Source organism: Dipodomys spectabilis, unplaced genomic scaffold, assembly GCF_019054845.1.
Source record: "Dipodomys spectabilis isolate Male_0828 unplaced genomic scaffold, ASM1905484v1 ptg000024l, whole genome shotgun sequence".
NCBI classification, from domain to species: domain Eukaryota; kingdom Metazoa; phylum Chordata; class Mammalia; order Rodentia; family Heteromyidae; genus Dipodomys; species Dipodomys spectabilis.
In genome coordinates, this window is record NW_024870701.1 from 3,714,350 (window position 1) to 3,739,963 (window position 25,614).

The 25,614-nt window shown below is 41.3% G+C and overlaps 1 protein-coding gene across 1 annotated transcript in view; it reads left to right on the top strand.

Moving 5' to 3' along the window:
• Greb1l (GREB1 like retinoic acid receptor coactivator) overlaps positions 1-25,614 on the top strand; it is a 252,701-nt gene that overhangs the window by 200,182 nt on the left and 26,905 nt on the right. Inside the window, exons 16-20 of the mRNA XM_042675277.1 lie at positions 2,933-3,130; positions 14,259-14,439; positions 16,352-16,544; positions 20,121-20,254; positions 23,849-24,188. Coding sequence (XP_042531211.1) covers positions 2,933-3,130; positions 14,259-14,439; positions 16,352-16,544; positions 20,121-20,254; positions 23,849-24,188 — 1,046 coding nt within the window. The remainder of the gene's footprint in view (positions 1-2,932; positions 3,131-14,258; positions 14,440-16,351; positions 16,545-20,120; positions 20,255-23,848; positions 24,189-25,614) is intronic.

Below are 25,614 nucleotides of genomic sequence, written 5' to 3' on the forward strand. Positions count from 1 at the left end.
CTTCACATCTCAGACTATAATAGGTTTTTGCTCCTGTCTACATGATAAATCTGGTTCAGATTAAAATTCATTTACCTTGGAGGGAGTGACACTGTTCAAAAAGAAATATACTTACTACCTGACTTATGTAATTATAACCCCGCTGTTATATCGCCTTTACAATAAAATTTAAATTAAAATAAAAAGCCCCAAAAATAAATAAATAAAATAAAATTTAGTTACCTTGTAGCCTGGATTAAAGACCTTATTCTTAGTAAAAATTAATTAATTAAAAAATAAAACAAATAAGTCTCTTATAATTAAAACTGAGATCAAACACTCCAGCTTTTCTGTGGTTTATTTTGCTTTTGAGATAGTTCCTTGCTATGTAGCCCACAGGCTAGCCTGAAACTTGAAATCCTCCTACCTCAGTCTCCTGAGTACTGGGATTACAAGCATGTACCACACCTGGCTAAATACTTTATCTTAAACTAACCATCATTTTTCCATGGGAGATCCCATGGAGCCTCATTTTTCCCCCTTAGCTCTCTACTACTAGGTTGGCAAAGGCTTCAAAGAACTCCATGAAAGAATCTAGACTACAGACAACACACAGAACCCCTGGCTGCTACTATGTCATATGCGTTTTTGTTTGTTTTGTCGGTCATGGAACTTGAACCTCAGCTCTTTAGCTCAAGGATAGCACTCTACCACTTGACCCACAGCACCACTTTTTTTTTTCTGGTGGTTTATTGGAAATAAGAGTCTCAGAGACTTTCCTGCTCCGGCTGACTTTGAACCGCAATCTCAGATCTCAGCCTCCTGAGTAGCTAGGATTACAAGTGTGAGCTACCAACATCTGCTTCATATGCCTTCTAACTTGTAGAAACCACAACCTCTGGAGGATGAAACTTTCCTGACCACACCAACACATAATCTTCCCTACAACAAAACCCCAAAGGCTAGGGATAATGAGTCAAATCATTAGATTGGATTCCTTCTGGTTAAATTCCTTTCCAGATTCACTGATTGACAAGTACAACATTGGAGAAGACAGGAAAAAGCACTAGAGAAACAAACCCACGCAAGCTGTTGCTGACAGCCATTTGCTCCCCTCCCCATAGGAATGCATCATTTATATATCATTGTGTCAGGCAGTAAGGTAACATGGCATCATCTCTGAGTGAAAAAACAACTGCAAATGAAATATTTCGACTTCTGAGCTGTATTTGGTAGTAAAGCAACCATCCAGATGAACTAAAATGTGTTCCTATTAACTATTTTTGAGATGTTAACAAATACAGAACTTAAATTTTAAAGTACTTGCCAATCCCCAAAGATATAGGTTCTCTGTTCGAGAATGTTACTTAAAGAAAATTTTATATATACATGTATATATATATTTCATTAAACTTTAAATTTTACTAAGGTCCACAGATTTATGATTATGTTTAGTCTCTACTCAGCCAATGTGTGAAATAAAGGAAATAATATCCTAACTACATATTAGAAGACTGGCTTATTTAGCTTGGTAGTCTTTGTGAATAAGAAAAATCTCCTTGGCATACTATTAATTTTTTTTCTGTGTGTAGGGATCAAACACATATCATCCATACTACACAAGTGTGTTGCCTGAGCTACATTCCTGGCCATACTACTAAAATTTGCAGCTTTGGACTTTACCAGAGGGAAATACTACACCAATCTCTACTCATGGTCAGCTACAGTGTTATGACTGCTGTCTGCCTCAGCCATATCTTAGTTTGATATTTAGACAACATTGACACAGGCTAATTAGGGCCTGGTGATTTTTATTTGGTCAGACTGCCAACATGTGTTCCTGATAACAGCAACAACAACAACAAAACTCTTTAAAGAACTTCTTTTAGGGCTGGGAAGGTGGCTCTGTGGTAGAATGCTCACCTCGCATGCATGAGGCCCTGGGTTCGATTCCTCAGCACCATATAAGCAGAAAAAGGCGGAAGTGGTGCTGTGGCTCAAGTGGTAGAGCACTTGCCTTGAGCTGAAGAGCTGAGGGATAGGCCCAGGCCCAGAGTTCAGACCCCACAACCGACAAAAATAAATTACTTTAAAAAAAAAAAGAACTTCTTTTAGAATTATTTTGCTAAGCTTGGTTCTTTCATTGTTTGTGTGATGGAGAAATGCTGTCACATATACCAGAGATTGATCACTTGATTACAATTTACAATAAAAAGTTTCTGATATGTATAGAGTGCCTGGATAGTGTTTTATAATCTGTCACCTGTTGGGAAGCCAGCTGGCTGTGCTACCTAGCAGGTCTCTTCAGATAGTCCTGGCATCAGGGCTGGCACTGACCAAGAGCACTTAGGCCTGCCAGGTCACAAGTGCTGGCAAAGTGGAGTGGGAAGAAAGAGAAGGGTGATGTTTCTGTGACCTTTGTTGTTCATTCCCCAGCAAGGGGATTTCAGGCCAGGTGGCAACTGACTTGCTGAAGCAGAAATGTTTACTGTGGTGCCACCCAGAAAAGCCCAACGGAGCTGAGCATTATAGTTTCAGCATTGCCTCCTTCCCTGAGTGAGGTCTGAGCTGGGACACTGGCCCCACCAGTGCCCCACTGTGTGTGAGCTCACACACACACACACACACACACACACACACACACACACACACACACACACACACACACACACACACACACACGGAAACTCCCTTTTCTATAGATGGCACCTAGCTCCAGCTGTAATCGTGCAGGAGTACCTTTATGAAACTGCCACATCAACTCCTGAGCACGTTTCCTTAGCAAAATTTTTGGGGAAAATAGGCAAATCTACCAAAACTCAGTATCATATGAGAATAGTAAGCAAAAATTCTTCATGATAAAGCATTGTTTTTCCTGTGACATGTCCCATATGGAATTATAACAGCCATCATGGAAATAAAAAATTAATCTTCTAATTTTTTTTCATTTTAGATTTAGATAATGAAAGCTTCCAAATTTATCAACCACAGCTTACTGTTGCCAGAAAACTCTTATCCCAGGTATGTGCTATTGCTGACAGTGGCAGCCAGAGCCTGGACCTCGGCCACTTTAGCAAAGTGGACTTCATCATCATTGTCCCAAGATCGGAGGTTCTGGTCCAGCAAACTCTTCAACGGGTTCGACAATCAGGTAGGAGTGAACTTACCAAGTTCTCCACCAGTTTAGACCCCTCTGTCTCTTCCTTTTGCTTAACCCAGATATTTAGAGACTATGTAAAATATTCATCAATAATAAAAGTCACAAAAGCACTTTAAATTTTACTTCCAAATTATCTGTGAATTTTTTTCTAAGTACTCTGACCTTCTCCTCTCTAAGATCAAGGGTAAATTAATGTGAACGTCAGCCAGATATTGTTAAGTCTGTGATGTTGTCTTTGGGACTGGAATGTGGTCATTTACTTAGGAAGAGAAATTTTCTCAAGACAAGCAGAATTTATAGGAAAGATGGAATTTGTGTCACTTGAACTGCTCACATGCCCAGAGAGGACATGCTCTCAGAGATAGATTCTTAGACATTTAGGACACTGTCAGCATATTTCCTTTTTTTTTTCTTTTTTAAAATTATCTTTAAGTAATTGCACAAAGGTCAGAACACCATTCTCCTTGTCAATAATGAGTAGACTCATTTAAAAAAAATACTAAGTTAGCTACTTGGGAGGTATGATAAGAAAGATCAAAGTTTTAGGCAGCCCAGACAAAATGTTATTAGCAAGATCCCCATCTCAATTAATAAGCTGGGCATAGTGGTACACACGTGTGATCCCAGCTACATGAATAGTATAAATAAGATTGTGATCTGAGGCTTGTCCTAGTTAAAAAGGAGACCCTACCTGAAAAATGACTAAAGCAAAAAAAAAAGGGGGGGGGGGCAGGGGGAAAAATAATCATGTGTAGAGCAGCTGCCTAACAAACACAAGGCCACAAGTTCAAACACCAGGAAAGAAAAAACTAATTATTCCTAATAACTTTGAGAAACTGAGTATAAAGGAAATATATTGTCTGCAAAAAATATAAGAAGATGAGAGAGCAAAATTTTTACAAGTCTGTGATAAATAATAACTTTTAAAAAATAAAATTTGCTTAAGCCGGGTGCCTATAATCCTAGCTACTCAGGAGGCTGAGATCTGAAGATCACTGTTCAAAGCCAGCCCAGGTATGAAAGTCTGTGGGATTCTTATCTCCAATAAACCACCAGAAAACCAGAAGTGGTGCTGTGGCTCAACTGGTAGAGCATGGCCTTGAGCTGAAGAGCTAAATGACAGCACCCAGGCCTAGAGTTCAAGCTCCATGACCAACAAAAAATTAAAAAATAAAATAAAATTTGCTTAAAACTAAAAGAAAGAAAGAATTTAGAAAATTGGGACAGTGCTAGCCTGTGCAAAACTAGGTTTGAAAAGAAAATTATATGGGGGCTGGGGGTTTAGCTCAGTGGAAGGGCGTCCACCTGACGAGCGCAAGGCCCTGGGTTCAGTCCTCAGCCCTGGAAAAAAAAAAGAAAATTATAAATATCAATTTCCTTTTGAGGACTTTATCTTTGAGAAATACACACACACACACACACACACACACACACACACACACACACGAGACAGAGAGGAGAAGAGGAAATAGGACAGAGAGAGACAGACACAAGGCAAAGTCAGAGACAGAGGGGAGAGGTTTAGCTGGAAGATACTTTTTTTTTTTTTGGTCCGGTCATGAGGCCTGAACTCTGGGCCTGGGCGCTGTCCCTCAGCTCTTCAGCTCAAGGCTAGCGCTCTACCACTTGAGCCACAGCACCACTTCTGGCTTTTTTCTGCTTATGTGGTGCTGAGGAATCAAACCCAGTGCCTCATGCAAGCAAGGCAAGCACTGTACCACTCCGCCACCTTCCCAGCCCTTGGACAATAAATCTTTGTGCCACATTAAATTTTTTTATTTTCAATATATTTGAAATAAGTGGCAGGAAAATGAATGAGTTCAAAACTGCAGGGCTGTGCTAGTCACCAGTAACTCACATCTGAAATTCTAGCTACTCAGGAGGCTGAGATTTTAGGATTGCAGTTCAAAGCCAGTCTGAGAGACTCTTGTTCCAATAAACTACTACTAAAAACAAGCTAGAAATGGAACTATGGCTCAAGTGGTAGAATGCTAGGCTTGAGCAAAAATGCTGAGTTCAAACATCGGAACCAGCACCCACAAAAAAAAAAGTGCAGGGTTGTATAAGAAATATTCTCAGGGCTGGGAAGGTGGCTCAGTGATAGAGCACTTGCCTTGTATGCCTGAGGCCCAGGGTTCGATTCCTCAGCACCACATAAGCAAAACGATAAAAGCCAGAAGTGGTGCTGTGGCTCAAGTGGTAGAGCGCTAGCCTTGAGCTGAAGAGCTGAGGGACAGCACCCAGGCCCAGAGTTCAGGCCCTACAACTGGACCCAAAAAAAAAAAAAAAAAGAAATATTCTCAAGTGGCTCAGTGGTAGAGCGCATGCCTTGCATGCCAGAGGCCCTAGGTTTGATTCCTCAGCACCACATAAGCAAAAAAGAAAAAAGCCGGAAGTGGCGCTGTGGCTCAAGTTGTAGAGCGCTAGCCTTGAGCTGAAGAGCTGAGGGACAGCGCCCAGGCCCAGGGTTCAGGCCCCATGACCGGACCCCCCCCCCCCCCAAAAAAAAAACAACAGAAATATTCTTTTGTTAATTTCAGTGGCTAAAGGAAACTCTCTGTGACTTCAACTAACACATGAGACATCTTGTCACAGCTGCTGGAACCTAGTGCGATTTCTTAGCCTCTAAATTTCTCAATGCCAAGTTACTAATTGACCTGTTAGAAAAACTGACTTGCTGGACAAGAGAAGGCCCTCCCTCACAGCTCTCTCAGAAACCAGAGTGAACCCTCGATTTTGTCAGCCACTGGCCATTCTGCAATGGCGGGGCTTCCCCCACACCAAGTGGTAACCACACATTTTGTTATTCCTCACGCATTCTCTGTTCCATTCATGGAAGGAGTGCCTTCTCTTTTAGGTATTTTAGTTGCACCAGTTGGTATTTGTGACCAGTCTCAGTTTGTAATCTGCTATCTTAAGTGATACTTGAATAAACACATCATAGCAGCTATTTGAAGTGGTGAACTCATCTACAGGGCCTTTCCCGAAATAACCTCTCAGTGACCTGCACTTTTACCTTTCCTAATAAATGCAAACAGCTAAATAGAATCTTACATTTTTGACAGATTCAGACATTGTATAGGGCTTTCATTTTCCCCTTCTTAACACCTTCAGATTTTTCTTAGTTGTTTTAAGATTGTCATACCTTAGAAAGTACCAGAATCTGACCAGTTAACCTAAATTTAGAATTGAAATTTAAAAGTCAATATTATGAACAGATTTGGAAAAATTCAAGGCAAAACTGACTTTGAATTGCATCCCTCAGATCTCAGCCTCCTGAGTAGCTAGGATCACAGGTGTGAACCACCCAGGCCTGGCTCAAAACATTTTTTTAAAATTTATTCAGGTCTAAAGCCAGGTACAGGTGGCTCACACCTGTAATCTTATTTACTCAGAAGGCTGAAATCTGAGGTTCAAAGCCAGCCTGGGAAGGAAAGTCCACAAGACTCTAATCTCCAATTAACCATCAAAAAGCTGCAAGTAGAGTTTGTGGTTCAAGTGGTAGAGCACCAAACAGCCTTGAGTGAAAAAGCTGATGAACAGTACCCAGCCTTGAGTTCCTACCCCTTTATCAGCGTGCTTACACACACACACACACACACATTATCCAGGTCTAGCTTTGACATACCTGCTAAAACATACTGCAAAAACAATCACTTTTATGTATTTAAATTTATTGCCCATTTTTAGTATAGAAAAGAGCAGGACTATGATGCTGATTATGATTTTGAAAAGTAAAAGAAAATGGGAAAATGTAAACCTTGTTGGGTTGAGGTGCTGCTTAATGGTTAAGAATGTACTCCTCATGCTTGAGGTGTTTGGTTCAATTCCCAGCACCAAAACACAATTTGCATTTGTAATCCCACTATGCAAGGATAACCAATATAAAAGTTTTGTTGTTAATAGATGACTTAAAACACCTGGTATCATTTGTCTTCTCCTGATATGATAGTGTCATACTTTCCCATGTTACAAAAAGCCATTATAAGCAATACTCAATGCATAAATTTCTTTGTCTTGATATGAAATACTTTCATATTTTAGGAACACAGCAACTGATAGAAGAAAAAAGCCCATACACATGTTATGGTATAAAGAGAAATTGTCCAGAGACATATTTCCTAAATACTTAAGTGGGGGTTGTTTTTATTGAAATAACTTAAATATCATGGCTATTAACACAAATGGAATTCCCAAGAAACCATCTGACTCCGTTTCCTTGTGTGCCATGATATGAATTAAGGAGAGCTTCACTTGAGTGAGGTCACAAGGGTCAATCTCTTGAGAACGAAGATCTATATTTGAATGGAGGGCCAGGGGGAGAGCAGTAAAAAATAATGTCCATGGGCTTTTCTTCTGATTCCACTTGCTCTTTCCCTTAAGAAAGCAGTGCAGCTGCCAGCCGGCCAGGAAAAGCATCAGTCAGGGAAATTGGGCCAGAGCATGCAGATAGGCCACATCCTTGGCAACCCACTCTGGCTGAAAGTAAAAAAGATGGAAATAGAAACGACTTCATTGTTTCAGACACAGCATTGAGGTGAAGCATGTGATATACAACTCACTTTCCAATTAAGAAAGGAAGGAAGGGCGGGGGGAGTTCAGAGAAGAGGAGGAGGAGAAAGAGGAAGGGGAACAAGAAGAGGAGGAGCTCAGTACAGTGGCTATTCCTATAATCCTAGCTACTTGGGATATGGAGGTTGAGGTATTGGGATTTGAGGACAGTCTGGGGATGAAAGTTCACAAGACTCCATCTGAGTACAATGGCCTGTGCCTGTCTCCCCAAGCTACCAGGGAAGCACAAGGGCTGGGTGTGGTGGCATGGGCCCAATGCACTAGAACAGCTTGGGGAATAAAACATCATCTTGAAAATAACCAGTGTAAAAAAAAAGATCTAGGGCATGGCTCAAACGGTAGAATGCCTGCTTTGCAAGCACCAGGCCCTGAGTTCAAATCTCTGTACTGAAAGAAAAAAAGAAAATGTTATGGGAGAAGTTGGAAGATGAAAAAGTCACCAGTTGCTCACACCTGTGATTTTTAGATACTCAGAAAGTTGATACCTGAAGGGTGATAGCTGTTTGAAGTCTATCTCAAAAACAACCAGCAAAAAATAGCCAGAATGGAGGTATGGCTGAGGTGGTAGAGCACAAGCTGAGCATGCAGGAGAGCCTTAGTCAAACCCTTAGTCAGGGGGAAAAAAAAGTAAATGGGTTAAATAAATGTTATTTTGGGGGAATGGTGAGATTCATGTTTGAATTGAAGGCTTTGAGCTTGATAGGAAGGCACTCTACCAATTCAGCCACACTTCTGGCCTTTTTATATTTGTTATTTTTCAAATAGAGTCTCAAGTGCCTAGGCAGGCTTGCACCACATCTATTTACATTTCCCAACTAGCTAGATAAATAGCATATGTCATCCCATCCTGCTATTGATTAAGATGGAGTTGCTCCTTATGTCTGGGCTGGCTTAGAAATACAGTCCTCCCAATTCCAACCTGCCATGTAGCTGGGATGACAGGCATGGGCCACCATGTCCAGCTACTGGTTAAGATAGAATCTCTCAAACCTTTTGTATGGTTTAGCCTCAAACTTTATCCTCCTGATCTCTGTCTCTCCAGCAGCTATAATTACAGGCTCCCAGATGGGTTAAACATTCTTAAGCTTACCCAAAGTAGACTTGTAACTGCTGTGCTAATCAGTGGGAAATGATCATGTCATTTTTAAACCTGAAATTATGGCATAATTTATCTCTCCAAGAGATTCTGTCCATTAGAAAACTGGGGGTACTGGCACAGTCAAAATGCAAGTCACTTGCAATTCAAGATGGCTGGGATAACTATTAATGACTATAACTTTGTCCTGTCGGCTTTTCAAATTTCTCAGCAAATGAGAGAAGGTCCTAGTAGTGACCAGTCAAGGAAATTTTATTCCGTACAATTGAGTGAGACACATTTGATGCTTGAGCAACTACATTATTATAAAAGAGCAATGTGTCTTGTGATCAGGTAGACACAGGTAGATTACCCTGCCTAAATGGATAGAAGGATGTTTTAGGGAAGTGGCAGTGAGGAAGACAAGAGGAAAAATGGAGGAAAACATTCTCTATCCATCTCTGTCTCACTGTCTCTGTCTCTCTCTCAAAGCTTCGTACTTGCTAGGCTGGTGCTATACTACTTGAGCCACACTGACAGCTCAGCATTCTCACTTTCTAAAATGTATTTCCTTGGTCTCATCAACCTACGTGGCCTTGTTAATCACCTAAAACATCATCAGAAAAATTTGGGCATTAGCAAAGATAACAGGGAACAGGATCCCAGGGAGAGAAAGTTCTGGAAAATCACCTTGTCCCAGGTAGAAAACATCTTCTGTGTAACATAGCACGGTCATGTGTAGGAGGACCCAGCCCATATCCTAGTACTTTCGGTTCTTCATGTTCCTCCACCTCTAACCTCCCTGCCCAACCACCTGCCCTCTCAGTCATATCCAAGGCCTGCTGAAGGCTGGGCTCAAATATTCAAAGGTTCTCAACTGCAAACTTCAAATTTCTTTGATGCATATTTAATGTATTGGATTCAACCTTTATAGTTGTTTTCATAATTCATTGTGTTTTAGTCCTTTAGATTTATCTCTATCATATTCTCTACAATGGCTATTTCAGATTCCATTTCATGCATCTCATCCTTCTTTGTTAGCAAATGATGATGTGACACCTTTCTCTCCTTTCCTCACCTAAAAGGGGAAATGCAGAAATTTCATTTTTGCCCCCAAGCTAAGAAACTGAAGTATTTATTCACTTGTCTCTTCCTCTTTCCTCCTGATTGATAGAAAGGCTGCCCTCCCTGGTTTGAGTCTGGCTCACCCACCTCACTGTAGGAACTACCTCTTCCTCCTCATTCTCAGTGACCTCACAGGATTGTCTTTTCTCTCATAGCCATCTTTACCTTCTTTCACTCCAGGTCTCATTCATTAATTTATAACTGACCCGCTCTCAAAGGCAAAACTACCCTCTGTTCATCCTACCTAGGCTCTATCTCCCCTTGGAGCCACAGTCAAACTGGGAGCTCCCCACAGTTGGCTTGCACCTTCTTGGCACTCCTACCATTGTGATCAATGACCTTCCCTGTCCTTGTCAAATCAGAACTTTTGTCATTCTGGAGACCATCATCCCTGCCTTCAAACACAACTTTTTAATACTTGACTTTTCTGGACCTTCCCAGCTTTTCTTCCATCCTAATCTGCACCCTAATCACATGGCATGCACCTAGTTGTTGCCACTAGACACTTCCGGCTGTAGCTGTGTGTTTACAATGACCTTCTCTTAAGCCAGAAAATAAAATATTCAAGGAACATGTGTATATGGCCAATATCCCAACAAACACTTCAGATATCAGCTGAACTAAATTTTTGTAATGTAAATTTTTATAAATGTTTTGTTGAACTAAATATGAAATTAAAATATATTTGGAAAGACATAGAAATAATAGTAAAGATATGGTAATCCTCTGGGAAAAGAAAACAAAACAAATTGGGTCATTGAAAACATGTTCCAGGGGCTGGGAAGGTGGCTCAGTGGTAGAGCGCTTGCCTTGCATGCATGAGGCCCTGGGTTCGATTCCTCAGCACCACATAAGCAAAAAGAAAAAAGCCAGAAGTGGCGCTGTGGCTCAAGGGGTAGAGCGCTAGCCTTGAGCTGAAGAGCTGAGGGACAGCGCCCAGACCCAGAGTTCAGGCCCCACGACTGGACCCAAAAAATAAATAAATAAATAAAACATGTTCCAGAAATCAATTTTGCCCAAGAGCAGAGACCTTCAAGTATGTAGGACATTTGGATGTGTCTGTCAGGTAGGGTTTTGGAGTTGCCTCTCCTTTACCTGTCTTTACAGTGTGCTCAAAACCATCTAGCATGCTTACTATGTCCTCTTCGTATTCTTCAATCTATGATATTTCTTCATTCTTTCCTTGTATCTTCAAGAAAGAAGTAAATGCCAGTCAATTGTTTTGTGTAACACCTCCCAGACTAAGAATGGTGTTTCCAGAGGTTGTATATTTTGAGGTGAGAGAATCACAAAGTGATTGTGCATCCTCTCTGTGTCGCTTTGGGGAGTGCATCAGATGATGTTGATATGTTTTGTTTTTTAACATTTACCTTAAAATTTTTCATTTCACCCTCCCAGATATTTCCATTATAATTGTAATTTCCAGTTCCATCTTTGTAATTGGTTTTTAAAAAATCTTATGAAAATATTTTGTGACTATGCCAACTATGCTAAATACCTTGTTTCTTCTCAATTCTTCAACTACTAATTTTTGCATCCATCAGTGGATCTTGTCCAGACATTATCATGGCATTTGCATAATGGTAATTCTGCAATTGTCATTTTCTTTACATATACTAGTTGGAGTATGATTCTATAAGAAAAGCTGTTTCTCTGGCTCTATTTTTCATCAGGACAGGTCACATTTATTGTATCCTATGAGTTATTTCCAACACTATCAACCTAGGCAGAAACGTCCACTAGCCTCCATTTCTAAATAATTCTTGGAATTATTTAGCTCAAGTTGTAGAGCAATTGCCAAACAAGCCATAGAAACTCAAGGCCCTATTCAAACCCCAACACCACCTAAAGGAAAAAGAAAGAAAACACATTGGAATGGAGAATGTAAGTAATAGCTTATTTTACATTAAAATATTACATGTATGATTTGTATTTTAAATATAGATCTATATTTTCCAGTTTTCCAAAATGAGTATCACTTTCATATCCAGGAAAGAAACAAAACCTAAAAAGCATGCCTAAAATAAAATTTAGAGGTAAGGATGATTTACTAAAAATGTCCAATCAGAAATAAAGCACCCAGGCCCAGAGTTCAAGGCCCACGACCAACAAAAAAAAAAAGAAAAGAAAAGAAAGAAAGAAAAAAAAGAAATAAAGCAAATACCTCTCAACCTGCCTGTTCTCCTCCAGATAGCTGTCTAGCTATAGACTAATATACCATATTATACCTAAAAGAATGACCTTTAAATTCTTGGGACTCTGTCCATTGAGGACATGTGTGGATTGACCTATCACAGCCATACTGTTCATCTTTATCTCATTTGTTTAGAATGTTGTTGACTCTTCATTATAAATAGGTATAGTTTTTTCTTTTTTTAAATTTATGATCCTTCCTTGATAGGATGCCATAACTCACACTACTTATTTTGAGATTCTCAGCTGGTGTTACTCTCCCCATTTTAGGGATAAAAATACCCCTAGAGATTGAGTAGATACTCTCTTCACTTCTGCTGGGTTCCTCTACACTGCAGGATTTGTTTGCCACCTAAGACATTATCTTCTCAGTCATAAACTCCATGAGATTAGCCTTCATCCTGTTCCCCCCTGAATTCCCAGGGCTAGCTCAGTACCTGATGGTTACTTGACACTTAGTAGATGATCAATAAATAGCTTCAGAATGTTCACTGAGTGTTGTAAGCAAGACTCTTCCAGAAAAAACCTGAGTAGCTAGGATTATAGGCTCGAGCCGCCAGCATCTGACTATAATGCAGTTTTTTGTTTTGTTTTGTTTTGTTTTTGGGTCTGGTCGTGGGGCCTGAACTCTGAGCCTGGGCACTGTCCCTCAGCTCTTCAGCTCAACGCTAGTGCTCTACCACTTGAGCCACAGCACCACTTCCAGCTTTTTTCTTTTTGCTTATGTGGTGCTAAGGAATCGAACCCAGGGCCTCATGCATGCAAGGCAAGCACTCTACCACTGAGCCACCTTCCCAGCCCTATAATGGGTTTTTATATAGTAAAAATGGTTTAGTCTTTTTCTATTATGCCATTTAGGTTCTAGTTGTTAATTGCCTGTAGTTATGGTATCTTAAAAGAGAAGCTAGACTAACAAAGTTAAATCAACATAATTCACAAGAGGGTCTTCATTTCAAAGGAGGATCTGGTGTGTTAATTAGCCTATCAACAGCTCTATGCACCTAGAACTGTTGTAGATGTCTGTGTATAGAAATAATGTTATTTTAAACAGAGCTTCCACACTGAAGTTCCACTTCCTAACCTTATGAAAATCTTGCAATCATAGAAATTCAGAGAGAGAGAGAAAGAGAGAATGTGTGTGTGTGTGAAGGGAGGAAGGAAGAAAAGAGGGAGAAAGGGAGGGAGGGAAGGAAAGAAGAGTTGGGCATAGTGGCTAAAGCCTGAAAATCCTAGGTACTTGGGAAGTAGAGACGAGATGATCATAGTTTGAAGCTAGCCAAGCAAAAAAGAAAACAAATCTTCAAGAGACTTCATCTCAACTAGTCAGGCACAGTAGCACATACCTGTCTTCCTAAGCTATCTGGGAAGCATAATGGCTGAGTGGGGTGGCATAGCCATCACCTCAGCATTGTGGGGAAGTACAAATAGAAGGACTGAGGTCTAGACTTGTCTGGGCATAAAGCAAGACACTAGCCAAAACATAACCCTGCATGCAAAAAGGAACTGGTGGAATGGCTCAAGTAGTAGAGCACTTGCCTAGCAAGGCTTTTAAGTTCAAACTCCAGTATTGTGAGAATAAAATACTACTAAAGTATTCAAAATTACTAAACCCCACAACACTACTAAAGAAGCTCAAAATCTCATCTCACATAACCTAATACGGCATCTTTGGACTTCATATTTCTCTTCCTTATAAACATTTTGTTGCTAAGGAAGGATTATGTGGTTATATTAATTTGGTCAAGAACTGTAGACCAGACCTTAATTTATTCCCAATGATCTGTGATAGCCAGCAACATTATCACTTTACCTATAAATAGAACTGAATTAAACAGAAGTCTCCTAGTTTCAACTGCTTTTGACTTTGTGGATCAGAATGTTCTTTGTCAGGTGATGAGATGCTGGGAGGAACATTCTCAGGTAAAGAAAATCTGGTATTTTCTCTTTAGAACTATGGTAAGGAACATAAAAAAGAAAAGCATGCTATTCTGTAAATCTCTGTAGTTCCAGTATCAGTCAGCACTGAGCAAAAGTTTATCTCCTGTGTGTGTGTGTGTGTGTGTGTGTGTGTGTGTGTGTGTGTGTGTGTGTATGTGTGTGTGTACATGTGTGTTCATGTAAAATGTGTAAAAGTGAAACTTTTCTTCTTAACAGGTGTCCTTGTAGACCTGGGACTGGAGGAAAATGGAACAGCTCATCAGAGAGCAGAGAAATATGTTGTTCGTCTGGACAATGAGATTCAAAGCAAGTTTGACGTTTTTATGAGGAGGGTGAAACAGAACCCGTACACACTGTTTGTACTAGTTCATGACAACTCCCATGTGGAGCTAACGAGGTGATTGCTTCCGTGTGAGCAAACACTGTGTTTCTTCTATAGGAGTAGTTGTTACTTACTAAGGAAATCCTTTAGAGCAGTGATGTGAAGGTTGGGGAACCTTACATTTGGCATCTGCCTCCTGGTAACTTTTTCTTAATCTTTCCTTGTGCCTGCACTTCCTCTTCCTTGTTAATTTTTAAAATTATACTCTGGGACATTTAGAAACTTCTGTTGAAACTATGGCCTTTCAGAGCATCGTGGAACTCACTTGCTTCAGAGGGCTCCAGAAGGAAAACATGCTTCCTGCTTTCCTCCCTAGCTCTCCTTTTTTCTTCACTTCTCCTTTTTCCTGGCCTTTATCTCTTCCCTTTGACCTTTAACAGCAAAAGAAATGCCACTTTAATGGTCTGAGAACACATCTGAAACCTTCCCTCCTTCCCTAGTTTTCCAGTTTAAACAAACAAACAAAACCCCCATTTTTTCCATGGACTTATTAATGAAAGAACCATATATTGGTATAAGGAGGCCAGTTTTACTCCCTGACAAAATTGTAATTATCTGGTAAGGGCTATCTTTGTTCTTATGAACCAAAAGGAAAATCATTTTTTAAAGGAGAGTAGCAAATACCCACTGAGCTTGACATGTAGTGGAAATTTAGGGCATCCTTGCGCATTTGCAGATTTTCCTTTCTTCGAAGTTAGGGATGAACTGGAACTTTTTTGGACTTAATAGAAATGTCAGGATGACAGAAACACCTATTTAGAAGCTAAAATGTGTTTGATACTCTTCAATTTAAAATCTAGAAGTAGATTAAGAAGGACCTTTCATAACTTGTTAGATTTAAAAGGAATATTAAATAAAAAGAAGAGAGGGAGAAACAGAAAGCAGGGAATGTTTTTGCATATGTCTGTCTTAGTGTTCTATGAGTAGAAACAGCTTGGTGACTTTACATGCCTCTTCTTTGGTATTGCTGAGAATGTACACTGGATGTCTTTGTATAATCAAGATTATTCTTAGCTGGGCACTGGTAGCTCACACCGATAATCTTAGCTACTCAGGATGCTGAGATCTGAGGATCATAGTCTAAAGCCAGCTTTGGACAGGAAAGTCTGTGAGCCTCTTATCTCTAATTAACCAGCAAAAAGACAGAAGTAGAAATGTGACTCAAGTGGTAGCAAAAAAGCCTTAAGAAAAAAAGTTAAGTACCAGCATACACACAACAACAAGGATTCCTTTTTTTTTTTTTTTTATTTTTGAGTCTTTATGACATCCTTGTCTATCTGAACTGGGCAGAGCAGAAATAAAGCTTCAGAAATATAAGTCTTGGTACAGTCATAGAAGGGGGAGGTCTCCCTCATCCCAGTCTAGAATCCAATACAGGAAGGAGCCTTCCTTTGTGCTGGGGAGCCTTGGAACACTGTGAAGACATAGGTCTACTCATCACATTTTCATCAGAAGCTCCCTCTCTCATTTGAACTTTCAAAGTAAAGCAATTCATGTTAACTACATGTTAACTTCATGTTAAACTTCATGTTAACTATATGTTAAATTCATGTTAAGTGCTTGTCCTTTGAGGTAGATCAGAACAAACTGAAAAGGGGGGTTGGAGGAGGAACAATCCTTGAAATCTGTCAAAAAAAAGTGTTAAGAAGGAAGGTAAAGATTTGCCTTCCAAATTATATTTTTTGTTTGGTTTTTGAGATGACTTCTCAGTGTGTTACCCAGACTTGGTCTTGAACTCCAAGCTCCCAGGTGCTAGGATCATAGGCATACCTCATGTTTGGCTCCCACATCACATTTTGATTTTTATCTTCTCTCCATTTTGAAGAGCTAGAAAAATAAGAACTTAAACATCTCTGTGTTGGCGTAGGTTTCTGCATCCAATCAATGAAATGAGGAGGTATTAATATGACCTTCACTGTTTCCACAGTGTCATTTCAGGCACTCTGTCCCATGGTGAACCCAGTCATGGGTTGGCAGATAGAGTCATTAATTGCAGAGAAGTTCTGGAAGCTTTCAACCTCCTGGTGCTCCAGGTTAGCTCCTTTCCATACACACTACAGACCCAGCAGTCCCGAATCAGCTCCAGCAACGAAGTTCACTGGATACAGCTGGACACTGTGGTGAGTCTCCCAATCAATCCTGTACTCAGTGCCCCTGAGGGCAGAACTTGAAACTAAATATGATCAGAAATAAGTATGAGAGCTAAAATAAAAATAAGCCCCAGAGTTTAAAAAAAATCAAACTAATGCTTCATCCTCAGAAAGTTACATATGATCACAATTATTTTTTAGTTTTGAAATGAAGATGATGCCTTTAATTGGAAAAAATAAGTATAGAGGAAGCTTGACCTGTGAAGGGCGGATGGGACTGCCTTGGAGTAGTTCCACGCACTCGCATAGCACAGGAGAGGCTGCATAGGACCGTAGCTTATCACTAAGGAATCTTTTTCAAATATGACTGAATTGAATAGGACTGATATCGGAAGCAGCGTGTGTGGATAAAATTGCAGAAGTTAGTCTGAGTTTGGTAACTTTTTTTCAATTTGATATTACTGGAGCTTGAAATCAGGTGTTCACACCTGCTAGGTAGATGTTCTACAGCCTGAGCCATGCCTCTAGCTCTCATCACTTATATTTTAAAGAGTGGCCCTATAAACTTCCATTACAAAATCAGTGACATTGAAAACTTACAGCTCCACTTGAATGCAAGCATGACAGATTGAGGAACTAGTCACTTCTAATTTTTCAGCTGTTCTCATTCTCCAGACCCTCCAGGCTCTACCTGATCACAAAACATCACTTAACCATCTGCCTTATAGTTTTGCCAAAAGGGTGTGTTTATGGGTGGAAATAAGGACAGATAGATACATCCTACCTAGAAAATTACAATGCAGCATCAGGAAAAGGAACAGGTGCAGAGAAAGAGTTGATTTTAAAAAAAAAACGGTCAGGATGAGAAGGAGAGATAATTCTTTTCCATGTGACTGTGCCTATAGTCCATATGAGGAAGGAAACAGAGATGTACAACTCTTGTTCCTGAAATGACTCAAAACTGCACCAGATACACTCTGTAGGAAATAAACAAGGTTTAAAAGCTCAGTGTGTACTCTAAGTCTCCAGAATCTGTAAGAACATCCTCTAGTCTTCTTGTAAAATCTACTTACTCTAAAGTAATACCCAATTCCAACAAGCAGGATTATCTGGTTTGGGGCCACAAAAATTAAAAGCTGTTAGTTAGTGTTTTATATGTACCCTGTAAATCACAGTTCTGTAGATGGGTTGCTGAAAAATCTCGGGACCAAATGTATAGCCCATTTCCAACAAAGTCTTTCAAAACAACTGGCATGCTGTTCCTTCTTTGTTTGTCTGTTGTGGGGCTTGAACTCAGGGCCTGAGTGCTGTCCCTGAGCCTCTTGGTGTTCTAGGCCAGCATTATACCACTTTGAACCACGGCACCACTTCCAGTTTTTGAGTGGTTAATTGAAGATAAGAGTCTCATGGAGACTTTTCTGCCTTTGAACCATGATCCTCAGATCTCAGCCTCCTGAGCAGCTAGGATTACAGGCATGATCCACTGGTGCCTAATTCTGACATGCATTTTTAAAAATTATCTTTAAGTAGTTGTAGAGAGGTTTTCAATTCAACATGCCAATTTATGAGTACAGTACACCTTGGTAAGTGTCACCCTTCCATCATTTTCCCCTCTGTCCGTCCAACTGCTCAAGTTACCTACTTCCATTTCCACTTACATACATTGAGCTTTTTTGTTTTTGTTTTTGTTTTGTTTTGTTTTTTTTAGTCATGGGGCTTGAACTCTGAGCCTGGGCACTGTCCCTACACTCTTCAGCTCAAGGCAAGTGCTCCACCACTTGAACCACAGTACCACTTCTGGTTTTCTGGTGGTTAATTGAAGATAAGAGTCTCACAGACTTTCTTGCCTGGGCTGACTTTGAACCGTGATCCTTAGATCTCAGCCTCCTGAGTAGCTAGGATAACAGGCGTGAGCCACCAGCGCCCAGCTACATTGAGTATTACTATAGTTGTCTTTGCTCCCCATTCTGGCATACATTTCTGGGGGTACTGATCTTATTCCTGATGCAGTCTTACTTCTTTTATCCTTGCTTTTTTCCTTCCTGATTGCCTTATTTGTTTTTGTATTCTTGGTCTTTTAAAAGCTGCCTTATTTTTCCTTTGTAAAATAAATGGGAGAATGAGACTAAAATTCATGAACAACATGACAAGAAAATATGACTGAAATATTAATACAAGCTGGATATGGTGAGTGCATGCCCAAATCTCAGCTACTCAGGAGTAAAGGACAGACAGGAAGATCTCTATTTGATGCCAACCTGGGCCAAGTTAAAGACCTATCTGAAAAACAAACAAAAAGTAAAGTGTGCTGGAGGCATGGCTCATGGCTCAAATGAGTGCCTGCTTACCACTCAGGGTGAGACCCTAAGTTCATCCCATTACTTCAAAAGAGAAAGAAATAAGAGATGTAGAGGAAGAGGAGGAAAGGAGAGAGGGAGGGAGAGAGAGAGAAGGAGGGAAGAGGAAAGCTAGAAGGAGGGAAGGAAGGGGAAGGGAGGGAGGAGAAGGAAGAGGGAAGGAGGAAAAAGAGAAGGAAGGAAGGGAAAGAGAATGGAGAGAAATGAAGGAGAGAGAAAGAGAAAGAAAAAAAGAAAGAAAAGGAAGGAGAGAAAAATACCGGGAAAAGAGGGAAGGGGAGAAAAAAATGTAAAAAGAAAAACTATCAGCAACAACAAAACTAAAGCTAGATGCATGAGATATGAAAGCTTATTTAATATTCTGGGGCTTCTTCCTACTTTAAGGACAAGCAGCTTGTCCCATGTCTCAGGATCCTCTGAGGACACCCTTGGGTCATTTCCCAAAATAGCAGCTTATTTTTGTAGCAATGACTAAGTCATCATGAAAGGGGAAGGGCCAATGCTGTGTATTCCATGAAAGAGGGCAGAAAGGGTACACATTTTTTGGGGGGGAGGGGTCTTGAACTCTGGGCCTGGGCACTGTCCCTCATCTCTTCAGCTCAAAGCAAGCACTCTATTACTTGAGCCACAGCGCCACTTCCACTTTTCTGGTGGTTTATTGCAGATAAGAGTCTCATGGATTTTTCTGCCTGGGCTGGCTTTGAACCAGGATCCTCAGATCTCAGGCTCTTGAGTAGCTAGGATTATAGGCGTGAGCTACCAGCACTCGGCCACATTACATTTTTAACCTAATTTTTGAAATGATGAACTTCTATGAGTTATGTCATTGAATGATGTTAGAAAAGTTGAAACAGGAGATTTAGAGTTTTCAGAGTTCTGTGGATATCAAACATATCCAAATAGAGTGCTGCTTCCAGTAGGGAAAGATTAGGAGTTAGAAGCCATCTGTCCAGGTCTGTCTAAACCAAAACCAAAAAGAGAAAAGAAGGAAAACAAATCATCCCTGTAGTTATAATTTGCCTACAGAGTTTGTCAACACTCTGCTAATTACATATAAAGTTCAATCAAAGTGAAGAGAGATGATTCAGATTTGGTATTAGGTCACATAACAAAACACAGTTTTTCTTTTACCTCCCAGGAAATAACCTCTTCATGCCTACCCCTTCACCCTGCCCCACCCCACACCCATAAAAACCACAACACACAGTATCCTGTCTTTATTGGGGATTTGCCCTGTGTTTTCAATCAGGAGGATGTGGGCTGTGAGGAGAAGCTGTACTTCGGCTTGAACGAGTACAGCAAGTCTCTGCAGTGGGGGGTCACCAGCCCACTTTTGAGATGCGACGAGACCTTTGAGAAGATGGTGAACACACTCTTGGAGAGGTAAGGACTTCTGCCCTTTGCTTTCGTTGTACTTGCAGATTGAAAATAGCCAAATGCTTTTCTGTTCACATCATAGCAAGTTTGATAGAGCCCATGCAGATGACATGCAAAGCCAAATATAAATAGCTTTTTCCTAAGATGACCTTCTACTCCCATGAGTTTTCTATGACTATCCCAGCCCAACAAAGGAAAACACTGACCTACAGTAAAATGGAACACCACTTTTTAAAAAGAGACCTCTATCAAGAGACAGAAGGAAGTTAAGGAGCAATCAAAGCAGCTAAACATGTTCAGTTCTCGGCACCTTTTCTCTAGTCCCTGACCTTGAGGGCTGAAGATCAGAATTCTTCTGTCTTTTATCAGGTCTAACTTTGAAACTTTTTTTTTCATTTCTGACCCTGAATCATAGACTCTTGAGTATGTAAAGCCTTTTATCTAACAGTGTCCCATCCTACCTTCTGCCCTAGTACTATTTGATCATCAACTATGGCCAATAAGGCTTTAGGCTGAGTTTTGGTGCTTCATGCCTGTAATCCTAGCTACTTTGCAGGCTGAGGATCACAGTTCAAAGCCAGCCAGGACAGGAAATTCTGTGAGATTCTAATCTTCAATTAACCACCCAAAAGCTGAAAGTGGAGCTGTGGCTCTAGCCCTGAGCACAAAAGCTCAGGGACAGTGCCCAGTCCCTGAGTTCAAGCCAAGAAAAGGAGAGAAGAAGAGAGAGGAGGGGAGAGAGAGAGAGAGAGAGACCCTGATTCCAATCACGGGTCAGCTATTTAATAATCTGCTCTATAATTTTGGTAAGAAACAAGGGAAATAAAAATGAGGACAAGTAGATGTATTTCACCCAGCAAGTTGTAATGCTGCCTCAGGAAAAAGGAGAAGCTCAGAGAAGGAGCTCATATTCTACAGCTGTTGGGGATGAGAAAACTGACACTATGACATTAATCCTTCTACAAAACATGTGATCTTAAATTTCCAAAATCATCCATGAGTCTCTCCTTTAAAAGTTTCCCACCTTGGGGCTGGGAAGGTGGCTCAGTGGTAGAGCACTTGCTTTGCATGCTCAAGGCCCTGGGTTCAATTCCTCAGCACCACATAAGCAAAAAGAAAAAAGCTGGAAGTGGCGCTGTGGCTCAAGTGGTAGAGCGCTAGCCTTGAGTTGAAGAGCTGAGGGACAGCACCCAGGCCCAGAGTTCAGGCCCCACGACCGGACCCAAAAAAAAAAAAGTTTCCCACCTTGGAGGGAATCAATGGGAGGGAATGGAGAAAAGAGACAGTATGGGAGGGGGAGTTGATGTAAGAGAGAGAGAGAGAGAGAGTGTGTGTGTGTGTGTGTGTAAACACATACATATAGATAGATAGATAGAGAGAGAGAGAGAGAGAGAGAGAGAGAGAGAGACCCACTAAACTGTCAAACAAACTGTTTGAAAGGAGGAAAATAGAACAGGGGTGAACGTATTCAGAGCAAACTATACACATCTTGGAATTATCACAACAAAGCCCTCTTTTACTATTAATGTATATTAACTCAAAATACCACTTTTACCCATTTGATCTGCCAGCTTAGGATGCCTCTTTATTCCCCATAACATCAGAATTTTATAGCTTGGGGCTGGGAATGTGGCTTAGTGGTAGAGTGCTTGCCTAGCATGCATGAAGCCCTGGGTTCAATTCCTCAGGACCACATGAACAGGAAACGCCAGAAGTGGCGCTGTGGCTCAAGTGGTAGAGTGTTAGCCTTGAATAAAAGAAACTCAGGGACAGTGTCCAGGCCCTGAATTCAATCCCCAGGACTGGCAAAAAATATATATAGCTTGTGTTTTAAGGAACTATCTCCTAAACTTCTGTTATAAGTTTTGTAATGATTAGAAATCTGTAGTTTAATGCAAACAGAGCAGGGAAACAATTCACTTGAAAAAAAGAAACATAATGCTCTGAGGGTGTGAAATGTAAATGCCTATATTTTAATGTTTTCTTTTATTCTAACTTCAGTTTTTCTACACAAACATAGATCATCCATGCTTCTTCAACATAGTGTTCCTAGGCTAATAATAGCTATGATTTATTGAGCAGCTGGAAGGACCAGCCCAGGATTAGTGAAACCAAGGCTTTCTTCACTTTGCTCCAACCTACTAAAACTTTACAGTATGTGAGGACATTATAGAGACCTAAATAAAATGAGACCCAGTTCCGTAGCTGTCTGTTTGTATGATCTGGGACAAGTAGCTAAATTTCTCATAGCTTCTTATAAGTTACACAAAGGCAGTGGTGGCTGGAATACAAGTTACCTCTATTCCTTTGCCCTCAAAAGTCTTCAAAACCATGTAGTGTTGATGCCTCTGCCAGGCCTTTGACCCTGAGCTTTACTGTGCAAGGCTGGTGGTGGGAGGGAGGGCTTGTGGTATTCTACATAGAATTACAAAGTGACACAAGGGTGACATTCCCCACTAGCTACCCACTGTTGGGTCACACTTCTCCTGGCTGGCATCCAGAAAAAAAATGTCTTCACTCAGCCTTACCTTTTCAGAGTTTAGGAACTTCTCAGCCAACCCTGGGCCTGGCATCTATCTTCTTGGCTAGTCCCTATCTCTTCATGCTGTAAGTGGGGCCTCTGTACCTATTTGCACTTACCAGGTCATCAGGCCTAACTTCCTCAGAAAGAGCATCTACATGGGTGGTTTCTCTTTTACCTGCTCTGTAATGGTAAAACTTCCGACAAGAGCAAAACAGTCCCTTTACCTAGAAGTCCAGCAAGGGGAGAATAATGCCGCTTCCAGACTCAGATTTGCTCCTCTCCCTTGAGCAAGGAGGGTTCTGAGTAATAAGAGGCTACACCACCAGGGGGTGCTCTTTTCCCAGTCAGCTTCAATTTATTTTTTCACATCACTTTTTATAGAGGACAGTTACTGCTGTCTGTGGGACTGACCTCAAACCAGTAACACCTGTTATGCTTAATACTTCACGGATACCACAATAATGTCTTCATTTTCTTTACTGTAAACCTACATGTCATAAGGCCATGATACTGCCATTCTCATCCAATGGCACCAAGTAGAGGTTAGGATCCAGGGACCATCCAGCTTGACGCCATCAACTGTTAACCTTGGGGAAGGAGGATGGAAGGGGTAACATTGATGGAGATGAATTGTACTCATAATCTGACTCGTTGAATTGAAATTCCTTTATACAACTACAAAACATGTAACAAATAACCTACCTGGACCAGCATGCCTCTGAATTTAATGTGCATCGAGTTACCTGAGGGCCCCTAGTCAGCTATAGACCCTAGTTCAGCCATGTAGGGGGAAGCTCTGGTAGTGCTAGCAAGCTCTCCAGTGCTGCTGGCCTGCAGACCACACTTTGAAAAGTGAAGCCCAGCTGACCACCCCTAAACCTTTTACATGTGCTTCAGCTGGCCCAACAGGCTTTGACAATGAAACTTCTCCTAGTGATGTGGGACCCCAGGTCTTCCTGAAGCTAACCCCCTCTCTCCCCCCCACCCAATGGTTCATCTGATTTCCACTGCACAAGCCTTGCTGTTCCAGCCGGGCCTGCCTGTGGCTGAGTGCGGCTCCCCGTGTTCTGTTGAAGGTACCCCAGATTGCACAGCATGGTCGTCCGCTGCTATCTTCTCATCCAGCAGTACTCGGAGGCCCTGATGGCTCTCACCACCATGGCGTCGCTCCGAGACCACAGCACACCTGAAACGCTCAGCATTATAGATGACCTCATCAGCTCCCCAGGAAAAACCAAGAGTGGGAGGGGCCACATGCTCATCATAAGGGTGCCCTCGGTGCAGCTGGCCATGCTGGCCAAGGAGCGGCTGCAGGAGGTGCGCGACAAGCTGGGTCTGCAGTACCGCTTCGAGATCATCCTGGGGAACCCCGCCTCCGAACTCAACGTGGCCACTCACTTTGTGGCACGATTAAAGGTTAGTAGCCGTCAGATGTTTCTCTTCCAGAATGCCGTTTGCTTCTGTTTTCTAGGAACATGCAGTCTTCAGGGACATACGTTCTTAAGTGGAGCTGGCTTCTAGAAATTCTGTGGAGCCCCGTAGCTAGCCCCCTCCCTCTTTGCCATCCATGCTCCCCAGCGGCAGTGCATAAAATACAATGACCCAACCTGACACTATATTCCTTGACCTTGGAGATGCATCTTGACCTTGGAGATGCATCTAGACCCTGGCCCTGTTGTCTCAGGAAAATTTTGTAAAAGGTAAGATCTCTCAGACATGTGTGGGGTATCCCTTTGAGTATCCTCAACTCACTAATTGTTTTCTGTCCATCCAGCCCATCTGTCAGCCCGTGGCTAGTCGGTAAAGTATTCCGTTTCATCTTCACTTCTCACCTAGAGCGACTCCTAGCATGTGGACTCCCCCCAACTATTTGTTGGTTTCTTTCTACTTGCTTTGACTCTCAGCCCCCGGCTTTGGCTGGACTGACTTTGCCGGCTCTGGTACAGAGGGACTAAGTGCATGCCAAGTCCCTCACTGCCCCCTCTGCTCAGCCAGGGACTCTGCTTGTCCGCTACCCCTCCTGCCAGGCACCGATCAACTCACCTAACTCCCTACCTTATGCCTGGCTTAGGGTTTTTCTGGGACTTTTATAATCTACTTGTCCTAGCCATTAAAAGACACGTACTCGAATACCCACATTCATATGGGTATGTTACCAAGCTGGCTCCTGTATGGCTCAGTGAGGCTAATGGAAACTCCACATTCTGCACACACTAAATCCTACGCTAAATTGGGCTAAGAAAAATCTAGCTTGGCACAAACTTAATGGATAGACATCTCAGGCAGAATCTTGTGGAAATCACATTTCACCCTGGGCTGTAGTTTCCCATCTGTAGAATGCAGGAGTTGGATTATATGACTTCCAAGAACTCTGTTTTAACATTCATAAATTCCTTGGCAAACATAAACCTTTTTATTAGCTAACCTAAACAGAATCTAAAATCCAGACAAATATCTCATATTTGCTTGGAGTTAAGCAACTAGAAGACACAAAATTGTTCAAAAGTGCCAATTCCTGTATTTAGTGGAAATTGTAACATGTATATTTCAGATATAGGAATATGTTTACCCTTTTAAGATAATGGTCATAAGCAGCATTGTCTGAATTCCTGGGATAAATAATAAAACTCCAAAAACCCCTTCTCACAGTGTAAATCATTGGGACACAGAGCAAATAAATGAGTGTAATGAAGAATTTTGAAAAGCAGATAATCTCCCGCCTGTTCAAGGTGCTATAATGAAGGTGAGGCTCCAGGCTGGTTCTCCATTGACCTCGATTAAGTATGAGGTCATTTGTTTAGAAAGGCCAGGCACTAAGTATGAATCAGTGTGTTGTAAATAA